The sequence below is a fragment of the Monodelphis domestica genome, chromosome 7, assembly GCF_027887165.1.
Source record: "Monodelphis domestica isolate mMonDom1 chromosome 7, mMonDom1.pri, whole genome shotgun sequence".
Taxonomy (NCBI): domain Eukaryota; kingdom Metazoa; phylum Chordata; class Mammalia; order Didelphimorphia; family Didelphidae; genus Monodelphis; species Monodelphis domestica.
In genome coordinates this window covers 273,716,067-273,733,567 of record NC_077233.1, presented here as the reverse complement: position 1 = coordinate 273,733,567, position 17,501 = coordinate 273,716,067, and the positions used below count along the sequence as shown (strand labels likewise).

Here is a 17,501-nt window from a genome sequence, read left to right as displayed (position 1 = left end):
AAACCAACAGACTCAGAGTGCAGTATATTTTTCCTTTCCTTATTTTTCTTTCCTTAAAAAAAAAAAGGCTAACGGGGAAATACATTTTGCATGACTTCATATGTATGAAGAGTATCGTGTTTCTTTATTTTTTCAAGAATGGGGCGAGGAAGGGGGTCGAGAATTTGGAACTGAAAATAAAATCTCATCAGCTTCCATGGATTCCATTATAATCTATATATTTTCATATCTACGGATCTGGCCCTAACCTTTCTTTTAAAAAATATTTTATTTTCCCAATTACATGTAATAACAAATTTCAACATGTATTTTCCAAAATTATGAGATCCAAATTGGAGATGGTAAGCAATTTAATCTGGCTTATATGTGTATGATCATGCAAAACATGTTTCCATATTGGTCATTTCTGTGAGAGAATATTGATATAAAACCAGTAGTAGTAGTCTCTCGGGAGCTGAGAATGACAATTGTCTTTGTGCCTTATCATCTACTGATGTACCCTCATGTGGCTTTGGAGTCCAAAGGCTGAGGCGCACAGTTTGTGGCACATGGGGCCTGGGACGCCAGTTGTTATGGGAGGTGCGTTTGTGGCCTGCTGTCGGTGTTCACGCGCAGCAGCAAGATGTCGCTCATCTTCAAAGGTGGTGGTGGCCTGGTTAATGTGGGTTCGTCAGCTGCTTCTGTCAGAGGCAGTGAGTTCTAGTTGCTTTGGTGTCATGCCAGCCCACTTCAAGTTGGACTTTAGCTGATCCTTGAATCTTTTCTTTGGTCAGCCTTGTTTCCTGAGTCCAGCTGACAGTTCACCATAGAATACCTGTCTTGGTATTCGCAGTGGGTCCATGCGGATGACGTGTCCAGACCATCGTAGCTGAGTTTTGAGGACCAGGACTTCGATGCTAGTGTGGTTGGGTCTGTCGAGGACTTCCTGGTTGGTGATTCGGTCCTGCCATCGGATCCTCATGATTGACCGGAGGGAGCGTTGGTGGAATTGCTCTAGCTGTTTCATGTGCTTCTGGTACAGTGTCCATGTCTCACAACTGTACAGGAGCGAGCTGAGAACCACTGCATTATACACTTTGAGCTTCGTCGCAGTGCTTACACCTCTGTGTTGGAGGACTTTGGAGTGCAGCCTCCCGAGTGCCTGGCTGGCCTTTTGGATCCTGGCATTGATCTCATGGTCTAGGGACCCGTCATTGGTGATGGTGCTGCCCAGGTACTTGAAAGTGTTGATGTTAGAAAGCTGCGTGCCGTCGATTGTAATGCACGGCTGGTTCATTGGCCTCCCTGGTGCAGGTTGGAACAGCACCTCTGTTTTGCTGAGGCTGATAGTCAGGCCAAACAGTTTTGTTGTGGTGGAGAACCTGTCCACAATGGTTTGGAGATGATTTTCTTGGTGGGCCATGAGAGCAAAGTCATCTGCAAAGAGAGCTTCCAGGATGAGTCTCTCTGTAGTCTGTTTTTGCAGTCAGGCGGCGAAGGTCGAATAGTGATCCATCCAGTCAGTATTTAGATTCATCACAGTATGTCGTAATACTTGGGTGAAAAATAGGTTGAATAGTACCGGAATGAGGACGCAGCCTTGTTTCATGCCATTGGAGATGTTGAAGCGATCGGAAGTCTCTCCACCAGATAGGACTTCCCCTGTCATGTCGATATTGGAAGAGCTGGATCAGTTTGACGAATTTTGCTGGGCAACCGAGCTTGCTGAGGATCACCCACAATGCGTCCCTGTTCACTGTGTCAAACGCCTTTGTCAGGTCTATGAAGAATGTAGACTCAGGTTATGCTCAAAGCATTTTTCCTGCATTTGCCTCACCATGAAGACCATGTCGATGGTGCTGCGATCTGATCGGAAGCCGCATTGTGATTCAGTCAGGTTCTGCTCTGAGACAGATGACAGGAGTCTGTTGAGTATAACACGGGTGAGGATCTTTCCAGCAGTGGAGAGTAGTGAGATGCCTCTGTAGTTGTCACAGGCTGCTCGTGTGTCTTTGTTCTTGTATAGGACTATGATAGAGGCATCTCTGAGTTCTGAGGGCATGTCTTCCTCTTCCCATATGCTGGTCAGCACTATGTGGAATGCCTAGAGTGCCTTTCCATTTAAGACCTTGTACACCTCAGTTGGGATCCCGTCTTTACCGGGTGCCTTGCCTGCACTCATTTGTTTAATGGCTTTTTGGACTTCCTCTATTGAAGGAGGGACGTCATGTTGTTCAATGGTGCGGTTTTGGGGGTCAAGGGCCCTTTGGTCGACTGAGGAGGGTCGGTTGAAGAGCTGGCTGAAGTGTTCTTTCCACCTGTTGCTGATGCCTTTTTTGTCTTTTATGAGAGTGTCACCATCAGAGGATAGCAAGGGGGCAGTGGCAGATTTTAATGGCCCATAGACAGTCTTGAGGGCATTGAAAAATTGTTTATAGTTTTTCGTGTCAGCAAAGCGCTGGATTTCTTCTGCCTTTTTTTCCCCACCATCAGTCTTGCATTTTCCTGATCTCACACTGTGCCGTGGCTTGGAGAGACTTGAATCTGTCCATTTTAGGAGCAGAGTTTGGGTTATTTTGCCACTCCATAAAGGCTTTGTTCTTTTTGTTCAATAGCAGTGTTGTTCTCGTCGAACCAGTCCTGGTGGTTGTGTTGTTTGGGGCCTAGGACTGCCTTTGAGGTTTCCTTCACTGCGTCTCTGAACTGGTTCCATTTCTCGGTTGGGCTTCCAGTGAGTGGTCCCTTGGCAGACAGCTTGTCGTTCAGACAGGACTGGAATATTTGCAGATAAAATGGATCTCTGAGACGACTCACATTTCAAGATGCGCGAACTGTCTGGGCGTGTTTTGGATGGTATGGCGCAATGCTCATTTGAAGAGTCGCTCTAACCAATCGGTGGTCTGTCCAGCATTCAGCTCCTCTCATGGCTCTGGTAATCTGTACATCCTGGATGTCTCGCTGGCGTACAATGATGTAGTCAATGAGATGCCACTGTTTTGATCGTGGGTGCATCCACGTTGTTTTGTATTTGTTCGCCATTCTGAACACAGTGTTCATAATGGTGAGTTCGAACTCTGAGCATTTGCTGAGTAGCAGTACGCCATTGTTCATTTTGCCCACGCCGTGTTTGCCGAGCACTCCTTTCCATCTTTCATGGTCCTGGCCAATGCGGGCATTGAAGTCTCCCAGTAGTATCAGCTTGTCATTGGTGGGCACTGAGTGCAGGACAGCACTCAGGTCAGAGTAGAACTGCTCAATGGTTTCCTCTGTGCTGGTCAGTGTTGGGGCATATGTGCTGATGATTGTGGCATACTGGTCTTTGCTGAGAGGTAAATGGATCTTCATGAGCCTCTCGCTGATGCCCACAGGCAAGTCTGACAGCTGTTTGAGCAATTTGGTTTTGATGGCCAGGCCAACACCATGGATTCTCTCTTCACTTATGGCTCTATCTTTCCAGAAGAAGGTGTATCCAGTGGTGGGTTCGCTGAGTGATCCCTCTTCTGGTAAGCCTGTTTCACTTAGGGCTGCGATGTCGATGTTATATCACGCCAGTTCTTTACCGATTAAAGCTGTTCTTCTCTCAGGTCCTGGGGTGTTCTCTCTATCAAGTAATGTTCCATGCTCCTAGTAGGAGTTTCTTTGTATTTTGTTTTCTTTGATTTCGACCGCTTAAAGGGATGACCTGCCAGCTGCGGTGTGCTGACTGGGTGTTTGTAGGGCAGGCAATGTTTGGGACACCTTTTCTAGTCCCCTCCCTTGATTAGGGTGAGCAGTGCTGTCCTAGAGAGGGCTGCTCAGTCGCCCAGGATGCTCATCCTACCCATGAGCAGTTAATGTTTTTCCAATTGTTCAAGTCTAGTTTTAGTTGTGTGGAGAGTGTTTTGTAGTTGTGTTCATATAGTTCCTGTGTTTGTCTCAGGAGATAGATTCCTAAATATTTTATTTTGTCTGAAGTGATTTTGACTGGAATTTCTCTTTCTAATTCCTGCTGCTGAGATGTGTTGGAGATATTTTGTATTCTGCAACTTTGCTAAAGTCATTGATTGTTTCAACTAGCTTTTTGGTTGATTCTCCAGGATTCTTTAAGTAGACCATCATATCATCAGAAAAGAGTGATAGCTTGGTCTCCTCATTGCCAATTTTAATACCTTCAATTTCTTTTTCTTCTCTAATCGCTACAGCTAGTGTTTCTAGTACAATGTCAAATAGTAGAGGTGATAATGGCATCCTTGTTTCACTCCTGATCTTATTGGGAAGGTTTTTAGTTTATCCCCATTGCAGATGATGTTGGCTGATGGTTTCAGATATGCCCATTCACCACAAACCAAGCTCCAGGGGCTCCTTCTTACTTCCAGAATCAAATATAAGATGTGCTGGTTTCTTCCTGCCTTCTGAGTCATTTTATACCTCACCCCTCCCATACTCCCTATAATCCAATGACACTAGCCTCTTTGCTGTTCCTTGAAAAAGACACTTCATCTCCTAATTCCAGGCATTTTCTCTGGGTTTCCCACATGCCTGGAATATTCTCTCTTCTCAATTCTACTCCAGGTTTCCTTAAATTCCCAGCTAAAATGATCTCTTCCAGGAAGCCCTTCCTGATTGCCCTTAATTCTAGTACCTTCCCTCTGTTAATTATTTCCTATTTATCTTGCAGATAGCTTCTTGGTACTTAATTGTTTGCATGTTCACTCCCCCATTAGACCATAAGATCCTTAAAAGCAGAAACTCTCTTTTGCCTTTCCTTTTATCTCCAGCATCTGGCAGAAAGCAGAAATAATAGAACATAAAAAAGGACAAGGCTGTGGCAAAAGAGCCAGAGAGCCAAGAGGGGAGAAGATGTGAGAGGAGAGAGAGAAAAGTCAGAGATAGTGAAGGTAAGGGTGAAAAAGAGAAAGGAGCTCTGCAAGGCAAATTTAAGGTGAACTAAAAAAGACTAGGGCAAGGATAATATAATCCTGGATTGACTGAACTAGTAAAGCTATATGAAAGAGGCTGAGAGAGCTGGCAGTTTGTACAGAAGAGAGAAAAAACCGAGGCAAGTTGTTTAAGGTTTACTAAATTCTAAAACATGGTAAAGATTGTACAGAGTAGACAGAAGGATCCATGAAGAGGTCATTATTTACCTACAAGATCGGGGTATTCTGTAGACCTGTTACTGACCCCAGCTCTAAAAGAAGGCTCAGATGGTTGATTTTTCAGGGTTCTAACTGAGGAAGGAACTGAATTAGGACAAAATAGAGAGATCCAAAACCACTTCTGGCTGTTCTACAAGGAGGTATTTGATCTCCTGCTGGCTGCTCTTCTCACACAAATCATGTCCCTCGTGCCCACTTCCCTTCCACATTCCCCAAGATTGCACATTCATTTAAATCCCAAAGTTAGGGCTGGATTGGACAGGAACAGCATTCAGTCTTGTCAGAATGGCCCCAGATTCACATTGAAATCCTAGTAAAAGAGCTCTAACACGAAGTTCTTGCCTCGCCTATCTTAGGATGTCTTAGCCCTGGCTGACACACACACAAGAACCTAGCCTTGCCTGTAGAGTAATGCAGCTCCTTGCAAAAGAAGAGCCCCTGATGCCTCAGAATGTCACCAGGAAGCCTGGTCCCAGGGACGTCAGAAATGGGTCTCTAGAAAGTCCTCTGCCAATGACAGTTAGTCGCATCACTCAGGGGCATCTGAATGCAGGTTTAACCCTGATGCAAAGGCCCCTAATTTCAAATACCGATAACAGTAAAGTTGGCTTTTAGAACATCTGTATGGAGGGTATCCAGAAGGCACGCTCTCCTGCGATGAGCAACAAGATGCCCAGCTGGTGCCCAGCTGTCGAGGGTGCATATTTGTGGTGTCGGTTTCAGAAGCCGGGGCATGAGGAGAAATATTGGCTTTTTATCATTTAATGAACTTCTCAACTATCTTCCGTGAATATATTCTCTCCCGCTGACTTGATTCGTTCAATTGGATGAGGCTACACTGGGATTTTCCGTTGAGGTACTGCTTTCCATCAGTCTCAGGGTTAGCTTAGCAGCGGGGCTTTATAGCCAGAGCTGAAGTCTCTGCTGTGGGAATGAGCGGCTTATTGAAAGTAGCCCACCTGAGACGGTAAGTAAAGTGGAGGCCTCCCCCTTCGCGGTACTTTCTGACAAGAACTTCCAAGGAAGCTGAATTTGCCATGGAGACTTCCAGAAAGCGCCCCCCCCCCCCCCCCCCCGTCACTCAGCATAAATACGATGGACGTAACTGAAGCAGAGTTCCTGCGCATTTTTCCTGTCTGCTCTCTCTACCCCATACTGAGGGTTACCACAGCAGTGCATGGCCAGGGGATCGCCCAATCCGGGCACTAAAGCTCCCAAGTTCTCGCTGGCCCGCAGGAAGACTGCGGCCACCCGGTGCCCTGCTCTCCCTCTCCCAGGGGGGCAGGGCAAAGCAGCAGCGTGCAGGAGGTGCGATTCCCTGGAGGACTGAGCGGGGCAGCCAGAGCAGAAGGGAGGAAGTGCCTGTGCTGATGTTCTCTCCATACGCAACAAGGCTGCTTCTAACAGATGCCGACAGGCGTGGAAAAGGACGTCAGAGGAGCAAACAATGAAGATGCTGACAAAGGCGTCTCGTGTGCTTCGTTGCTGATTTACTAAAAAAATGACCTGGATGGATTTTGTTGATGAGAAAAGGGAAAGAAGCCATGAAAAGCAGCAGCCATGAATCTGCACCGAAGGCCTGCGGGTCACTGAAAGCCAGGCAGCCCACGAGGGTCTGGGATCAGCAGATGTCAATGTCCTCTTATGCCATTTAAATGGCTGGGGATGTAGCAGATGGGAAAGGGAAGCTCTCTGAGGGAGGCCGGAAGGACAGCCTAGAGAGCGCGAACACGAACACGAGCTGGGCTTGGGGGGGGATGGAGGTTCCTGCCTGGAGTGCTGCAGGGGCGCCCTGCCCCTGGGGAAGGCGGGAGTGCCCAGACTGGGGGTTCCTCGGCATGCGGGAAAGGGGAACGCCTGCTCCTCCTGCTTCCCCCCTCCCACGGCCCAGGAAGAAGGAAGCCGGCTGCCTGGCAGGCGCAGAAGAGCCGCCCCTCCGGCCCAGTTTCGTCCCTCAGGTGGTGCCGCGTCCTCGGCCTCTGGACGCCTTGGTCCTCACCCTTAGACAAGGCGTAGCAGAGCTGTTGCTAGGCAGAGGGGGAGGCGCCGCACGGCAACACTGAGAACTGCTCACCGTGCTTTGCTTCATCGGATTTAAACCAACTGATTAAAAGCCGGACAGGAGGCGGCCTGCCAGCAGGCCCCTCCCCGCCTTCCCCGGCTCTATGTCGAGCGCCTCGTGTACGGCAGCACCCACAGACGCTCTCGCTCCCCTGAAGCCCCGCGGGGCGAGGCCGCGGCAGCCAGCGCCGGACCCTGCGAGTGACCAGAAAACAGCTTTCTCCTACCGTCAAGGACGTCCTACTTAAACCAGAAGGCAGGCCGCCGCCTCAGCGAAGCCGCAGGCATGTTACGGCAGGAACGTGCGTGGAGGACACAGAGCTAGAGACAAGGCCGTGGAGCGGGGAATAAGAATGGGAAGAAGCAGGAAGCAGGAGCCCGTCCAGGGGAGGAGTGGCCCGCCGGCTCCAGGAGGCCCAGGGCAGCTCGGGTAAGGGAACCTAGTGCGCCGCGGAGCTGGGAGAGGTGGAAGGGGGTGAAGGATGCGGCGACCCCGAGCCTAGGGGAGCTTCGTGAAGATGGCCACATCGGAGCTTCGGGAGTCTGTTGAGCCGACAGAAGGGAGTGGATTGAGGAAGCCCATGAGCCAAGGACTCCGATATCCAAGTGAAAGGGGGCCAGAGCCCAAGGTCAGGGGGATGTAGGGTGAGGGAGAGAAATGGCGGTGCGGCCTGGCCAGACAGAACATCAAGGTTTAGGAGCAAGGCTGGGCCTCGGGGGAAAGAGAATGAGCGCCATTTTTCACAAACTGGGATGAGGTACACGTGGGACGCAGCTGGACAAAGCCAACAGGCAGTGTGAGAGCTCAAGAACAGAGACAAGGGCTAGAGACCTAGACGTGCCCAAATGGAATAGCAGCTGACTTGGTTCATGGCTGAAAGAGCTGTAGATGACCACTGGAAACAGACATTTAACAGCTAAACAAATTCAACAACAGTGACTATTCCAAAAAGAGGGTTGTTGTTGGCATTTTAGCATCCTCTTCTTTTCTGGAGAGTTTCCTAACCGTATAAAGCCCTCACTGGAGCATCATCTTCCATTGCTGCTCTTCCTCTTCCCGTAGCGTCCCTCATTCTCCTCTTTCCAGTCTTCTACCTCCTCAGCTAGCTGCTGCCCGGCCGTCTTCCCAGCTGCCAGCAGCATGGTTAGGAATATGCGTGCGGATAGAGGCCCACACCTGACAGCGACACCCGCTGTCTCGAGCAATGGTTAGGACTCGCCGTCAGCTAGTAAGATAGTTAGAGCTGCCGGGTTTTTTATATAGTTTGTACTCTGACCTAAAAGAGTCCTCCTGCTTTTAATTACTCTGGAAGCCAATGACTCATCCTCGAGATTCATAGATTCCAGAAACCCAGTTTTGGCAGAAGCAGGAGGAAATGCTACAGAAGGAAGGAAAACAAGTGACTTCTGCTCTTGGGTTTCCTACAAGCCTTCCTATAGACACTCTAGGCCTGGAACGAGAGAGAGATGACAAAGGTGGGACATAAGGACAGAAAGAAAGCATGTGCTTCCTCAATGTCTGGGGCTCTTTGCAGTCACCCTGTAGTTACATGGTGCTGCCATCGCTGTATTCCAGGTTTCAGACATTATTGTACTGGTCCAGCCCTTGGTTACCACAAAGAAATAAACGACAAGATGAATGCTTTGTAAATAAATGCCCCTGTAAAAGCCCTCTTTCTTGGAGATGCCATTTGGACAGCAGTCTTCAGTTTGGTGCCCCTCTTCCCGCAGGATGGTGGCCTTTTTGTTTGGTCTCTGAATCCATGGAGCTGTTCCCTGGATTGACAAGAACCACCAGACAACAAGGTAAACACTTACGATGAATTCTTGGGCAATCGTATGTCCTTCAGAAGAGAACAGCAGGAAATTGAGAAGGAGGTGCCTGATGAATCGTTGAGTAGAAGGCTGTCTTGTGCCATCCTCACTGCTCTCGCCAGCCACGGCCTGCAGATCCTTCACTGAGAGGGGAGTTCTGTCGAAAAGTTTCATGATGTGCCCATGTACCGCTCTCACGTCTACCTGGGGGGAGCAATAACAAAGGGCAGCTGGTTAGAGAATGCAAAGACAAGCACACCAGAATTCTGTTTCTGGGATCGGTTCAGTACTAGACCACCAATGTTATGTGAAGAGCCCCTCACTGTAAAATCAAAAGAGCTAAAGTATATGGAGGACAAGAGGAGGAAGCAATGCACGTCTGCGTTTACACGCTACTTCCCCCACACAACCCTAAATTGGTGCAATGGAAATTTCTTGACTTCTTTGGTCTTGCACGCTAAGCAGTCGGGCATTGTGCCAAGATTTGACCTTTTTTTGGTAATGAAAGGAAACAAAGAAAGTCCATAAGCAGAATGCAGTAAGATTTTTACATTGTGGGAAAAAGAACGGGGGGCTCCCTTCAGGATCACAACTGCAAGTCAATTAAAGCCTTGTGTGATCTGCCTCCTCCTTTCCTGAGCAAACACTCTGGTAACAGGGCAAGTTTTCCTTTTTTCTTTTTTTGTATTTTTCCAGCTTGTTTAGACCCTATGCAGAAGTTTTAGTTCATACTTTGTAATAGCTAATACGTAGGTTTTGAAGTACATCCATGTTTTACAGCATAAAAAGAGGTCAAAAAGGGCCTCAAGAGTCAGCATGATAATGGGAAACTGTTACAAGACTGCAAGCAGTTACTGCAAGAGGGAGGGAAATACAAATTTCATGCTTGGATATATGCTTGCAGCTAAAAAAGCATATCAAGTTGTGGATAGAAAACAAGACACAAATTTTAAAACATGTTTCGGAAATGCCACAGGGATCCTGGGAGAACTATCTTCAACCTGTGTTCTAAAGAATACTTCATTCTGTGCCGAGAATTCCAGTGACTGATTTTACGTCATTTGAGAGTCCATTTTCGCTACTGTTGTTGAAAGACAGACTTCCCCCAATGAGGACCTTCACAAACACCAGTACACTCGGGGTGCTGTCTGAAACCCTCCTGACACCACACCAAACTGTGAGAAACTGGGAAACCTTCTTCCACTGACCCAAGAGAAGCAGAGAAGATTTCGATTAGCTCACGTTGCTTGTATTCTCACTGCCTTTTCTCTATCATAACTTTCCTGTTGTAAATCTCACTTTTGCACCCAGAGACTTTCTGGGCTCTCTAAAGTATCTGTGGCAACTTCATAGTTTAAAAATTGTCTGTTTTCTTATCCCACTTTGTTACTGACTCCTGCTACAATTTCATTTCCCTCCCAGATGGATTCCCTCTACCCGCTTGCTCACTACCATGCCTGGCAGCTTACCTGGGCACTATTCCCACAGCCCCCTGGCCCTCAACACACCGCATTGCTGTACACTGCATTTTTCTAGAGAAGAGAATGAATCAGTTAAAGGTGGAAATTAAAGATTCTTCTTAGATTCACAATCACCAATGGGAGCTACTGTTTTAATGAGGGAACCTTTCCACGAGGAAAGCTGGTGCAGAAGGGATTTTGCAGGAAGGAATGGTGGTGAGGACAGATCATGCCATGAGTGTGCCAAGAATGTCAAATTCCTCTGATTCTCGACCTTAACTCTCTGAAACACATCTTGACAAAGACAACACGAGAGCTTTAGGATTTACAGTTTGAAAATGCCCATAAGATCCTTACTTTTAAGCTAAGCACTTGGATTAAAAAAAAAAAAGATGTTTCTATTACAAACTAAGTAAACTTCCTTATTGCTATCATATCTTCTATTTTTTTCTCATTGGTAAATATGCAGTTCAAAGAGATAGAAAGATTATTGAATATATAACCAGAGATTCTTGGCCTGTTTTTGCTACTTGCCACCTATGTGATCTTGGGTGTCACTTAATTTCCCTCTACCTCAGCTTTATCTCCTGTAAAAAGATGGGATCCAAAGAGGATGCCCATCAACTGAAGGAATGACTGAACAAGAATAGCATTGGAACATAATGAAATATTGTTATACCATGAGAAATGGTGAAAGAGATGGATTTAGAAAAACCTGGGAGGATTTGTATGCGCTAAAGTTGAATGAAGAGAGAACAAAAGCAACTTATAGAAGGTCTACAACATCTCAAGGGAAAACAACTATGAAATTAATGAGAACAGTGCAATGGCTGATCATGACTGCAAAAGAATGATAACAAATGAACCAGGATTTCTACTTCCTGAAAGAAGAGATAGACTAGAAGTGCAGAATAATGGATATGCTTTCAGACATGATCAATTTGTGGGGATTTCTTTTCCAGATTATATTTATTTGTTACAAAGGAGATCTTTTCAGGGAGGGAAGGGAGAGTTACAAGCGAGAAGGAGGCTACTCAGAGTGAAGAAGAAAAAGCATCAATGAAATATTTAAAAACTAAACAGAAGAGAGCAGAAGGAAGTTGAGGAGACACATAAAGGCAAGCAAGGCAGTGAAGGAATTAATAATGTTAAAATTGAATATTTCCTTTAAAAATTCCAAACTATAAAAGAAATTCCATATCATACGCTCTTTTTATTCAGTTCTTGTTTATATAAGGAAATATTTGTATTTATGGATATTTGTGAAGTTGGCAACTTTTTAAAATGAAAAGGTGCAGCTGGATTAAATGAACTCTAATGTCCTTTCCAGCTCTAAACTTGGGATCCTGTAATTCTAGTCAGGTCTAGCATAAAGGGCAGTGCCACCCACCTGCCTTTTCTCTCTAACAAGCAGCCTGTTTCTGTTTCAGGTCTGGATTGGCTTTTTCCATCCTCAGCTTAGAAACCCTTTTTAGAACTAGAAAATAATCACCTGATAGCTAAGACTTTGTTTCTGAAAAGGAACTCTGCTATTTCCCAATGTATTAGTAAGCACAATACTGATTAACTGTGCTAAAGATACGAAGCTACTTCATATCATCCTGGACTACAAAAGCTTTGATTAAAGGCATTGACAGGGCTATAAAACGAACTGAAACTGTCAGAATTTTCTTCTGCAGATGCTTTTTCATATTCAAATTTTAAGAGAATGAAGAAACTTTTCTTGAGTGCTCGGCAAAGGATGTGCTTGCTCTGGTTTTTCTGTTGCTTGAAAAAAGGCAACACCAATATAGGTAAATATTTGTGAGTCTTTTTTGTTTCTCTGGGAGAATTTTAACTTAGAAAAAGTGAAAATATGGCACCAATTTATCTCTTTTTAAAAATAATGAACATTGTTTTAAGAATCATGATTGCCATAGGAAGAAATGGACATAATTCAGACGCATTTGGGGATTGGCATCTGTTTGCGGCCCCTTCTTTCTATCTCTGCAGGCACCCTTGAGCTATCAAAGTGAATATTGAGTCCATCTGGGAAGGATTCTGAGTGGAAGAGCCTCAAGCCAAAGCTTTGGCACTAGGGTGTCCCGTTATAAAGTAACATCAAATGAGAAGGAGCACCACTGGCTGAATGGAAAGTACTGCCATAAGGTGACTGATGCCATACCTGGAGGACTTGGGTTGCAGACCTTGCTCTGCCACTAAGGTTAGTCTGTGACCTTTAGGGAATCAATTCCTCTTTTTTGAGACATTGTTTACTAATTCAGGGCTAGGGCTGCCTTTGCATTCCCAGTGCACCCTAGCACAGTCCTGGCAAATAAGAAGTTGGTTTTTTTAAACCCTTACCTTCTGTCTTAGAATCAATTCTGTGTATTGGTTCCAAGGCAGAAGAGTGGTGAGGGCTAGGAAATGGGGGTTAAGTGACTTGCCCAGGGTCACACAGCTGGGAAGAATCTGAGGCCAGATTTGAGCCCAGGACCTCCTGGCTGAATCTGAACCTGGGTCAGGCTCTCAATCCATTGAAATACCTTGCTGCCCACAGTAAGTATAAGCTCGTCAAAAAAAAAATCTCTCTCTCTCTCTCTCCCTCCCTCCCTCTCCTTTCCCCTCCCCCCAATACTCTGACTAAACATCAAAAAGAAGGAAAATTGTTATGATAAATATGAGGTAATCAAGATAAATTTTTAAAAGGCATATATAAGGGCATAAAGATAATACTTCATCTTCATGATGTTCCTGAGTAATTTCTACTGTTTTTTTAAATATATTTTATTTGATCATTTCCAAGCATTATTCGTTAAAGACATAGATCATTTTCTTTTCCTCCCACCCCCCCACCCCCCATAGCCGACGCGTAAGTCCACTGGGCATTAGATGTTTTCTTGATTTGAACCCATTGCTTTGTTGATAGTATTTGCATTAGAGTGTTCATTTAGAGTCTATCCTCTGTCATGTCCCCTCAACCTCTGTATTCAGGCAGTTGCTTTTCCTCGGTGTTTCCACTCCCATAGTTTATCCTTTGCTTATGAATAGTGTTTTTTTCTCCTGGATCCCTGCAAGTTGTTCAGGGACATTACACCGCCACTAATGGAGAAGTCCATTACGTTCGATTATACCACAGTGTATTAGTCTCTGTGTACAATGTTCTCCTGGTTCTGCTCCTCTCGCTCTGCATCACTTCCTGGAGGTTGTTTAAGTTCACATGGAATTCCTCCACTTTATTATTCCTTTGAGCACAATAGTATTCCATCACCAACAGACACCACAGTTTGCTCAGCCATTCCCCAATTGATGGGCATCCCCTCGTTTTCCAGTTTTGGGCCACCACAAAGAGCGCAGCTATGAATATTTTTGTACAAGTCTTTTTGTCCATTATCTCTTTGGGGTACAAACCCAGCAGTGCTATGGCTGGATCAAAGGGCAGACAGTCTTTTAGTGCCCTTTGGAAATAGTTCCAAATTGCCCTCCAGAATGGTTGGATCAATTCACAACTCCACCAGAAGTTCATTAATTTCCCCACTTTGCCACATCCCCTCCAGCATTCATTACTTTCCTTTGCTGTTATGTTAGCCAATCTGCTAGGTGTGAGGTGATAGCTCAGAGTTGTTTTTGATTTGCATCTCTCTGATTATAAGAGATTTAGAACACTTCTTCATGTGCTTGTTAATAGTTTTGATTTCTTTATCTGAGAACTGCCTATCCATTTCCCTTGCCCATTTATCAATTGGAGAATGCCTTGATTTTTTGTACAATTGATTTAGCTCATTATAAATATGAGTAATTAAATCTTTGTCAGAGGTTTCTATGAAGATTTTTTCCCAATTTGTTGTTTCCCTTCTGATTTTAGTTACATTGGTTTTGTTTGTACAAAAGCTTTTTAGTTTGATGTAGTCAAAATTATTTATTTTACATTTTGTGATTCTTTCTATATCTTGCTTGGTTTTAAAGCCTTTCCCCTCCCAAAGGTCTGACATGTATACTATTCTGTGTTTACCCAATTTACTTATGGTTTCCTTCTTTATGTTTAAGTCACTCGCCCATTTTGAATTTATCTTGGTGTAGGGTGTGAGGTGTTGATCTATTCCTAGTCTCTCCCACACTGTCTTCCAATTTTCCCAACAGTTTTTATCGAATAGTGGATTTTTGTCCCAAAAGCTGGGATCTTTGGGTTTATCGTATACTGTCTTGCTGAGGTCGCTTTCCCCCAGTCTATTCCACTGATCTTCCTTTCTGTTTCTTAGCCAGTACCAAATTGTTTTGATGACTGCTGCTTTGTAATATAGTTTTAGGGCAGGGACTGCAAGGCCCCCATCATATGTGTTTTTTTTCATTATTTCCCTGGATATCCTTGATCTTTTGTTCTTCCAAATGAACTTTGTTATGGTTTTTTCTAAATCAGTGAAGAAGTATTTTGGTAGTTCAATGGGTATGGCACTAAATAGATAAATAAGTTTGGGTAGGATGGTCATTTTTATTATATTGGCTCGTCCTATCCATGAGCAGTTAATGTTTTTCCATTTGCTCAAGTCTAGTTTTAGTTGTGTGGCGAGTGTTTTGTAGTTGTGTTCATATAGTTCCTGTGTTTGTCTTGGGAGGTAGATTCCTAGGTATTTTATTTTGTCTACGGTGATTTTGAATGGGATTTCTCTTTCTAGTTCTTGCTGCTGAGCTGTGTTGGAGATATATAGAAAAGCTGATGATTTATGTGGGTTTATTTTGTATCCTGCAACTTTGCTAAAGTTGTTGATTATTTCAATTAGCTTTTTGTTTGAATCTCTAGGATTCTTTAAGTAGACCATCATGTCATCTGCAAAGAGTGATAACTTGGTCTCCTCCTTGCCTATTTTGATGCCTTCAATTCCTTTATCTTCTCTAATTGCTATTGCTAGTGTTTCTAGTACAATGTCAAATAGTAGAGGTGATAATGGGCATCCTTGTTTCATACCTGATCTTATTGGGAATGCATCTAGTTTATCCCCATTGCAGATGATATTAGCTGTTGGTTTTAGATATATACTGTTTATTATTTTTAGGAATGACCCTTCTATTCCTATGCTTTCTAGTGTTTTTAATAAGAATGGGTGTTGTATTTTATCAAAGGCTTTTTCTGCGTCTATTGAGATAATCATGTGGTTCTTGCTAGTTTGCTTGTTGATGTGGTCAATTATGTGGATGGTTTTCCTAATGTTGAACCAGCCCTGCATCCCTGGTATGAATCCTACTTGATCATGGTGAATGATCCTTCTGATCACTTGCTGGAGTCTTTTTGCTAGTATCCTATTTAAGATTTTTGCATCTATATTCATTAGGGAGATTGGCCTATAGTTTTCTTTCTCTGTTTTTGACCTGCCTGGTTTTGGAATCAGTACCATGTTTGTGTCGTAAAAGGAGTTTGGTAGAACTCCCTCTTTGCTTATTATGTCAAATAGTTTTGTATAGTATTGGGATTAACTGTTCTCTGAATGTTTGATAGAATTCACAGGTGAATCCATCAGGCCCTGGGGATTTTTTCTTAGGAAGTTCTTTGATGGCTTGTTGGATTTCAATTTCTGATATGGGATTATTTAAGAATTCTATTTCCTCTTCTGTTAGGCTAGGCAGTTTGTATTTTTGTATATATACATCCATTTCTCCTAAATTGGTGTATTTATTGCCATATAATTGGGCAAAGTAATTTCTAATGATTGCCTTAATTTCATCTTCATCGGAGGTGCTGTCCCCCTTTTCATCTTTAATGCTGTGAATTTGCTTTTCTTCCTTCCTTTTTTTAATTAGATTGACCAGTACTTTGTCTATTTTGTTTGTTTTTTCAAAGTACCAGCTTCTTGTCTTATTTATTAAATCAATAGTTCTATCACTTTCGATTTTATTAATTTCTCCCTTAATTTTTAGGATTTCTAGTTTGGTTTTCTGCTGGGGGGTTTTAATTTGATCGCTTTCGAGTTTTTTCATTTGCATTTCCAATTGATTGATCTCTGCTCTCCCTTGTTTGTTAATATAAGCATTCAGGGATATGAATTTACCTCTGATTACCGCTTTGGCTGCATCCCAAAAGGTTTGAAAGGATGTTTCGCCATTGTCATTTTCCTCGATGAAATTATTGTTTCTATGATTTCTTCTTTAATTAAACGGTTTTGGAGTATCATATTGTTTAATTTCCAATTGGTTTTAGATTTGGTTTTCCATGTACCATTACTAATCATTATTTTTATTGCCTTGTGATCTGAGAAGGCTGCATTCATTATTTCTGCTTTTCTGCATTTGTGTGCTATGTTTCTGTGACCTAATGTATGGACAATTTTTGTGAATGTGCCATGTGGTGCTGAGAAGAAGGTGTATTCCTTTTTATCCCTATTTATTTTTCTCCATATGTCTATTAATTCTAATTTTTCTAAGATTTCATTCACTTCTTTTACCTCTTTCTTATTTATTTTTTGATTTGATTTATCTAAATTTGATAATGGTTGGTTTAAGTCTCCCATTAGTATGGTTTTATTGTCTATTTCTTCCTTCAATTCTCCTAGTTTCTCCATTAGAAATTTGGGTGCTATATTATTTGGTGCATACATGTTGATTAATGATATTTCCTCATTGTCTAGAGTCCCTTTTAACAAAATATAATTACCTTCCCTATCCCTTTTGATCAGGTCTATTTTTGCATTGGCTTTATCAGATATCATGATTACCACTCCTGCCTTCTATCAGTTGAGGCCCAGAAGCTCTTACTCCATCCTTTAATTCTGACCTTGTGGGTGTCAACCCGCCTCATGTGTGTTTCTTGAAGACAACATATGGTAGGGTTTTGGATTCTAATTCATTCTGCTATTCGTCTACGTTTTATGGGTGAGTTCATCCCATTCACGTTCAAAGTTATGATTGTCATTTGTGGACTCCCTGGCATTTTGGTAGCCTTCCCTAATTCTAACCTTTTCTTCTTCGGCTCTACCTTTTAGTCCAGTGATTTACTTTGAATCAGTCCCCCTTGTCCCCTCCCCCCTCTCTTTCCCTCCCTTTTTGTTCTCCCTCTCCCCCTCCCCCCTTGGTTTTCCCT

At 43.8% G+C, this 17,501-nt stretch overlaps 1 protein-coding gene across 2 annotated transcripts in view; it reads right to left on the bottom strand.

Moving 5' to 3' along the window:
* Window positions 1–17,501, bottom strand: part of FANCC (FA complementation group C) — a 223,763-nt gene that overhangs the window by 3,894 nt on the left and 202,368 nt on the right. For both annotated transcript variants that reach the window (XM_007497923.3, XM_007497925.2), the window contains one exon: window positions 8,997–9,197. In XM_007497923.3, coding sequence (XP_007497985.1) covers window positions 8,997–9,197 — 201 coding nt within the window. The remainder of the gene's footprint in view (window positions 1–8,996; window positions 9,198–17,501) is intronic.